Source organism: Rhagoletis zephyria, unplaced genomic scaffold (genome assembly GCF_001687245.7).
Source record: "Rhagoletis zephyria isolate East Lansing unplaced genomic scaffold, Rhagoletis_zephyria_1.1 Rzeph_scaffold_10505, whole genome shotgun sequence".
Taxonomy (NCBI): domain Eukaryota; kingdom Metazoa; phylum Arthropoda; class Insecta; order Diptera; family Tephritidae; genus Rhagoletis; species Rhagoletis zephyria.
Window position 1 is genome coordinate 13201 of NW_016167582.1, and position 7967 is coordinate 21167.

Below are 7967 nucleotides of genomic sequence, written 5' to 3' on the forward strand. Positions count from 1 at the left end.
ATAATTTTTTATGTGTCAGCATATTTACATACCTACGTACATATCCTACCAGAATAGACTGGGTAAATACCCGAGTAACTACCGGTATTTGAAGTTTAGTTTTGGGAAGAATCTACCTTATACGTACTACTGTACATTTTGGTGTACATATGTGTAAGTTTCTGCACTTTTCTACCCTACCAGAACAGTGTATCAATACTCCAATACAATTATATTTTGATTTTCAAACCTCACACATAATCACCACCCTGTAGTAATAAGGTGGGCAATTTTTCGAAAGTATCAGTACTTCACCGATTAAGATTTGGCCGGTTTTAATTGGACATTTGTTTACATCAAAAATGTTAGCTTTCGTTTTACTATTAGGGAGCAAATTCCAGTATACATACAGCCTCATTGCGTAAGTCGTATATTAGACTAAGTTGCACGATTCGACAAAATTGGTATTACTTACTGTCCTACTGAAATAAGGAGACGACGCAAATCGTCGAAAACTATCAAGTGCGGCCAAGTTTTTCCATTTTAAGACACCAGTCGAGTCGAAATCTCGGCAATGCGATATAATTTTCAAAAACACACGACTATCGAAAGCCGACTAGGACTCGACACGAAACTCGCAATGAGGCAGTATTTCTTAGCTTACATATTTGCTAAATGTGCTTCAAAAGTTACGATTAGTATAAAGAAGATGACGAATATTGAAAGTAAGATGATCGGTTTTTATCTGCCACTATCTCATTTATTTGCTTTTGCTGTTCGTATTCTTTGAACGTAAAAAACTAAGTAACAATTTTACTAAAAAATAAATGTTTTCATTTTCCTATTTCGGCTAGTCCAGAACCAGATAATAAAGGACAATGAACGACATTTGGACCATTTTATGGTCAGTGGTTGTCTGCAGCTGTCCTTTTCCAATGGCACGCTAATGATAAAACAATAGGTACTATCTAAGGACTAACCTAGGTTGAGTCCGAATTACTGCAGGTGAAATTACTTCGAAAATTTCCTATAAACAAACGTTAGAAGAGTACAGGAACTCACACGTACACCAAAATTTTACTTTACCCAAAACGCCCATAAATTGCTGGTATTTACTCCGGTATTTATCCAGTCTGTTCTGGTAGGGCAACGTTTCTTTATAGGAAATTTACGAAGTAATTTGTGATTGTGTTCGAGATTTGAAAACAAAAAAGTAATTTAATTGGAGTATACGGTAAACTGCTCTGGTAGGGTATGTTCTAAATATCTTTTCATCGCCACCTACCGGGTACAAAAATATAGCTTATACCCACTCAGCAGTGGGTTTCTGGAAGCCACTAAGCCAAATTTTCGTCAACATAAGTGTCTTAATGAATAACTGGTTTGACTTAAAGTATGGAGAATGGAATAGTAAGGCACGGTGCACATTAGACCGATACGACTCGCGATACCATATGCAGTGTGATACACTGAGCAAAAAACCAACCAAAAATTGGTTAAAATTAGCAAATTGACACGCGAAAAGGAATCAACGTGGTTTTTGGTTAATATTAACAATGCGTTGGTTGATATTTTCAACAATGATTTGGCAATATTAACCACACTTTTGTTTACATGAACCAAACTGTTGGTTGTAGATTTTTTCGTTTGAATATGTTTATGTTCTGCACTTCACAGATACTTCTTCATAATTCGCAGACTCAAAACAAATATTTTTATTATCATTTTAACAAGTTTCCTCTGACGATATTTGAAACCGCATCTTCTGAATGTTAGCAAATAAGAGCGAGCATCTATGCACACTCAGCTACAGCCGCTTTCTAAATGCGTATTCGAATATTCAACTTGAATCAATTTTCTTCGTCGTTTCATTTGGTTCTGCGCTTCACAGAGGCTTTTTCGTAATTAAGAAAAACCAAAAACAGAAAAAAAGTAAAAATTATGTATCGTGCTGATGGCATTCGTACTGCTGGAAGCCAACAAATAACAGCAGGCACCTCTACACGTTTAGCCACTTCCATACATACGAATTTGTTCTCAAATGTTCAACTTGAATCAAACAATCGGCTTATTAACCATTAAAAACTCAAATCATAACTTGGTTGAAAAAACCATTGTACTTTTGGCTCAGTGTAGCAAACCGTGGCGCACGGCCGATACGCATGCGATATTTTGCCTCAGCAGTGTCGATGTGCAAGTGTGCACAGTTTTCAACGCTTTCTACCAATTCCCACGTACTCAGCATGTCGATGTCGTATCGCTCTAATGTGCAACGTGCCTAAGAGTTGGTCAATAAAATCGCATGCATGAAATGAATCAGTTGAATACCAAAAGGAATAAGTCAGCATTATAACATCGAAATTGCCATAATGATGACTTCTTCACTTTGCTAATTAACCGACTCAATTATAGAAAATGTTTTGCTGGAGAATCTGAAAAAGTAATAAATTCGTAAATAACTAAAAAATTCTCTTTTACAAACAGTTGTTTTTATTAAAAACAGAAAAGAGTTCAATAACGAATAAAAAACCATGAAACATGCGGCAAGCATTTATCGAGAGGAAAAATCCTCTTGGAAATATAAAATTTGTATATTAATTTAAATATTAGTTAACATCAGAAAGTGTCACAGAAACGTGGAGTCTAAAGGATTTTTGGTTTGTTTTCAGGTTTCGCAAAATTCATAGATAGTTTTTTTTTTAATACATATTACATACATACATATGTGTGTAACTTGGATGTAAACCAACGTATCTATTAATAAACCAATCGCAAAGGACTCAAAGGAATAGTGAAATCAAGTTTCAGAATTTGGAGCGAATTACTATTAACTAAAAAAAGATTTTTTTGCACAACTTATTCAAATTTTTCAGAAACAATAAAAAAGACAAATTGTTTGATGTATTTTGTTAAAAAAATTTATTTTTATAAATTCAAGGTGCATACATGGCCAACTTATAAAAAAACTATTTACATTAGTTAAAAATTGTGTTCAACTAAAATGCAGTAAAATACATTAAAATAATATTTAAAATTTTTAATTTTGTTTACATTATTATTAATATTAGTAGATAGCGTTAATTAATTATTAATCCTTTATAGCTACTAAATTTTTAATTTAACTATTTACAATGCTCTCTTACTGTTATATTTAAAGAGCAGCTACATATTTTTAATTTATGAGATTTTTTATATTGTCCATTTTATTATCTTGCCTCTTGCCGGGTTGCCAAATATGCAAGTGTTTTATATTATTTCTAAATACATATAGATACATAATAATATTGTTTAAACATATACATATGCAAGTTATAAAGTATATTAAGAGAAAATGGAGGTATTGCAATCAGACGTATAAACAATGTATGAATATAAAAATATATTTATGCAACAAATTAATGTGTATATATTTTTAGCTGTACAGATAATTTTAATACAATTATTTATTTAAAAATTATTTTAAAATTTAAACTCGTATGTTTTCATACATATGTATATACAAAACAAAATGAAACCAACATTTTATATTAAACTTGTCCAAAAGATCAGAGGCTGAGATTCAAAATGAATGTGTATGTATAAATGAACACTTAAAATTTCATTTATTTAGATACATATTTTTTTATGTATCCTAAGGAAAAATTAAAGTTCTTTGTCTTAAAACTAAATATTGTAATTTTATAAATTTACACAAGGCAGCTGATTTAAAATAGAAAACTTTAGAATTCCTAAAAGACTAACTCTATAATTGTATATCGAGCCCTAACCGCCAAAAAAACGTAAGCGACTTTTTTTTTAAATGATCTTAGATCATATAGATGCATTTCTGCATCAAAAACAAAAGTTGAAGAAAATCCGCTTATGTTTTTTTGGCGGTTAGGGCTCGATATATTTAAGATTCTTAAATGATTTTATTTTTCCTACATACTTAAACAAAAAGAATAAACAAAAGTGAATAATATGTGCAGATCTTCAAGTACGGTGTCAAGCAAGTATGTAATTTGTTAAGGTAAAAAATAAGTAAATTCTCAAAAGGCTGTATTACAGGAAACTGAGCAGCATAAGAAAAGTCAATGTGGATTAATGATTCACAGAGAAAACTGTGCTGCTGCGATGCTGAACGATTCTTGCCGTAGGTTAGGTCTTGGGCTAAATATTTTAAATTTACAAACACAAAGTCTGGTCGCCTGGCAGAAATTCCAGAGTGAAGTACCGAACTGAATCCCCAGGATAGTGATTAAAGCATATTTTTAGGGGCACACCGTTGACGCTTGCTTCCTAATTTTTCTGAAATGGTCGATCACCGGCTGCGGAAAATTCAATGCGCAATTTTGCTCGCCCGGAGAAATGATAAATAATTTGAGAACCAAACTGAATTTTTAGGAAATGGTCGATCACCGGATGCGAAAAATTCAAGCCAAAGATTGTAGTATATGCTAAGGCGCAGCGCACTATCACAGTGAAAAAATTCTTCCGCTGCCGCTTGCTGCGCATTTTTGCTCGCCTGGTAGAATTTACAAAATGCAGAACCAAACTGATTTTACCTCGCTTTTATTAGCTCGCGATGTAACTATGTAATATTGATGCGCCTAAAAGATGCAGCGATTTCCATTCTCTAGATACATTCCATTGATGACAGTACGAATGGAAATTTTAATAGCGAGGTTTTAGGATTTTGGACTATAATTTTTTATTTCTGAAATGGTCGATCGCCGGATGCCAACAATTCAGGTCGAGTATTGAAGTATATGCTAAGGCGCAGTGCCCTAATATAGTGCGCAGGTGCTTGCTGAGCAATACGGAGAAATAGCAGTCGAAATACCTAGGAAACAAATCTTCCAAGAAATTTACAAAGAGTAAATTTTCCGCTACTGGCTTCTTGACCAATTCTGCTGGGGTAAACTTATAAACCAAGTAGAAATAATAAATTAAAGGAATCTTTTGTGCTTTCTTTCTTCTTATTATTAGATTTCTACACTTTCCACAAATTTACATAAACAAAGTCTAAACTAGGTAGCTTTTTTTGCGGTTTTTAGTTACAGGTTTATTTTATATTTTCGACACATACTATTTTTTTAACATTCTAGGTTTCCCTTGAATTTACTTATTTTAATTTAGCTAAGTATTTTAACACTATACGTATCCCTTGTTTCATTTTACATTGTTTCTTGTTACGCTTACACAAATAATTCGCTTATAGATTTGCAGGAAATTCTTCGAGAAATAATGTCGACAATTGCCGAAGTATTTTTTACGAATATTAATGCATAACATTTTCTTGTAAGTAGTAGGTATGTATTGGTGTTGGTCTATGCATGTTTGTATGTATGTGTTTATAACCTAATACTAACATATACCCTTGTTTCGATTTATCGCTGCTATCATATGATTTTAGCTTTGTTTTTGTTTTTTTTTTGTTTTACATTTATTGCGACGCATGCGCCTTCTTTCGCCGCACTTACTCGTAAATTAGTTCTGTAACGCTTTAGCGTTGACTATCATACTATACGTGCTTCACCTTCGCTATTGGATTCCATTTTATTATTTTTGACTGCCGTTTTGTCGCTTGCTGCTTCTTGTTTTCTATTCTTGTATACTAATTTTCCGCTCGCCACTTTCTATNTTACTTATTTTAATTTAGCTAAGTATTTTAACACTATACGTATCCCTTGTTTCATTTTACATTGTTTCTTGTTACGCTTACACAAATAATTCGCTTATAGATTTGCAGGAAATTCTTCGAGAAATAATGTCGACAATTGCCGAAGTATTTTTTACGAATATTAATGCATGACGCTTTCTTGTAAGTAGTAGGTATGTATTGGTGTTGGTCTATGCATGTTTGTATGTATGTGTTTATAACCTAATACTAACATATACCCTTGTTTCGATTTATCGCTGCTATCATATGATTTTAGCTTTGTTTTTGTTTTTTTTTTGTTTTACATTTATTGCGACGCATGCGCCTTCTTTCGCCGCACTTACTCGTAAATTAGTTCTGTAACGCTTTAGCGTTGACTATCATACTATACGTGCTTCACCTTCGCTATTGGATTCCATTTTATTATTTTTGACTGCCGTTTTGTCGCTTGCTGCTTCTTGTTTTCTATTCTTGTATACTAATTTTCCGCTCGCCACTTTCTAAACTAATTTCACATAACTACTGTAGTTGTTGTTGAGGCAGTAGCGCAGCTCACCTTCGGCATCCACACTCACGCCTACCAAGCCTCCGTCCTCCTTACCTGCACTGCCCTTAGCACCCACACCCACTTGCCCACCCGGGAGTCATACATAGACTACATGTGGCTTGGCCGCCGTGCCGCCACCACTGCCTTTACCCATCAGCACTACGCCATTGCCGCTGCTGGCATTTCCCTCTTCATTGCTGGACATCAGCTGTACCGCTTGCTTCGACTTGCCCAACGTCTGCATGTCCGGATAATCGTAGTGGTCAAACTTTTCGTACAAATGCTCCGGCTCATCGCTGTACGCATTCGCATCCTTCACCGGCGGCACTTCCCACGGCTTCAAGGCACGATACTCATTGGCGATCGCCTGCGCCGCCAGGTACCGTTCCAGCTCAAGCTTATCCACTTGTGTTGGCAGCGTTTGCTGATATTCGTGCGGGTGCAGCGGCAGCATGGCATGATGTGTGCCACCCTGCTGTTGCAACGTATGATGTGGATAAGTGAGTCCACCCACACCCATGCCCAGCGCGCCGCCAGCGCTCAACGGCTGATGTTGCAATATGCGATCGTGTACGTTCACAATTGATTTGCCGGAACGTGTGAGTGAGCGGTCGTGCAAGAGCTTTCGGCGTCGCTTGACAAAGCGCAAATAGAACACGATGCTGGCACCGATGGCTAGCACGAGCAGCAGTGTGAAAATGGCGCAGACGATGGTGACAATATGCGCGGGGCATGTGATTTGTCCCTCGGACATGATGGCGAGTCGGCGGCGAATGCGCACATTGTCCTGCCAAATGTCGCAACCAATGCGGTCGTTGTCGAGTTGTAGATAGCCAGTGGTGGCGCTGCTGCTACTTGTTGTTTGCGTTGGTTTGTGTTTCTGCTGCGCCACATAANTTTATTATTTTTGACTGCCGTTTTGTCGCTTGCTGCTTCTTGTTTTCTATCCTTGTATACTAATTTTCCACTCGCCACTTTCTAANGTGCCGCCACCACTGCCTTTACCCATCAGCACTACGCCATTGCCGCTGCTGGCATTTCCCTCTTCATTGCTGGACATCAGCTGTACCGCTTGCTTCGACTTGCCCAACGTCTGCATGTCCGGATAATCGTAGTGGTCAAACTTTTCGTACAAATGCTCCGGCTCATCGCTGTACGCATTCGCATCCTTCACCGGCGGCACTTCCCACGGCTTCAAGGCACGATACTCATTGGCGATCGCCTGCGCCGCCAGGTACCGTTCCAGCTCAAGCTTATCCACTTGTGTTGGCAGCGTTTGCTGATACTCGTGCGGGTGCAGCGGCAGCATGGCATGATGTGTGCTACCCTGCTGCTGCAACGTATGATGTGGATAGGTGAGTCCACCTACACCCATGCCCAGCGCGCCGCCAGCGCTCAACGGCTGATGCTGCAATATGCGATCGTGTACGTTCACAATCGATTTGCCGGAACGTGTGAGTGAGCGGTCGTGCAAGAGCTTTCGGCGTCGCTTGACAAAGCGCAAATAGAACACGATGCTGGCTCCGATGGCTAGCACGAGCAGCAGTGTGAAAATGGCGCAGACGATGGTGACAATATGCGCGGGGCAGGTGATTTGTCCCTCGGACATGGTGGCGAGGCGGCGGCGTAAGCGCACATTGTCCTGCCAAATGTCGCAACCAATGCGGTCGTTGTCGAGTTGTAGATAGCCAGTGGTGGCGCTGCTGCTACTTGTTGCTTGCGTTGGCTTGTGTTTTTGCTGCGCCACATATGCGGCGGCGGCGGCTTCCTGCGTTGCGCTAGCATCGGCTGCACCCAACG

At 38.0% G+C, this 7967-nt stretch overlaps 1 protein-coding gene across 1 annotated transcript; it reads right to left on the reverse strand.

Moving 5' to 3' along the window:
- Positions 1 to 5908: 5908 nt before the first annotated feature.
- LOC108376481 (uncharacterized) lies at positions 5909 to 7962 on the reverse strand (the record flags this gene model as incomplete). The annotated part of the gene is made up of 2 exons (XM_017632705.1): positions 5909 to 7063; positions 7919 to 7962. Coding segments are annotated over 2 exons (843 nt in total), but the record flags the coding sequence as incomplete, so codon positions are not given.
- Positions 7963 to 7967: the final 5 nt, after the last annotated feature.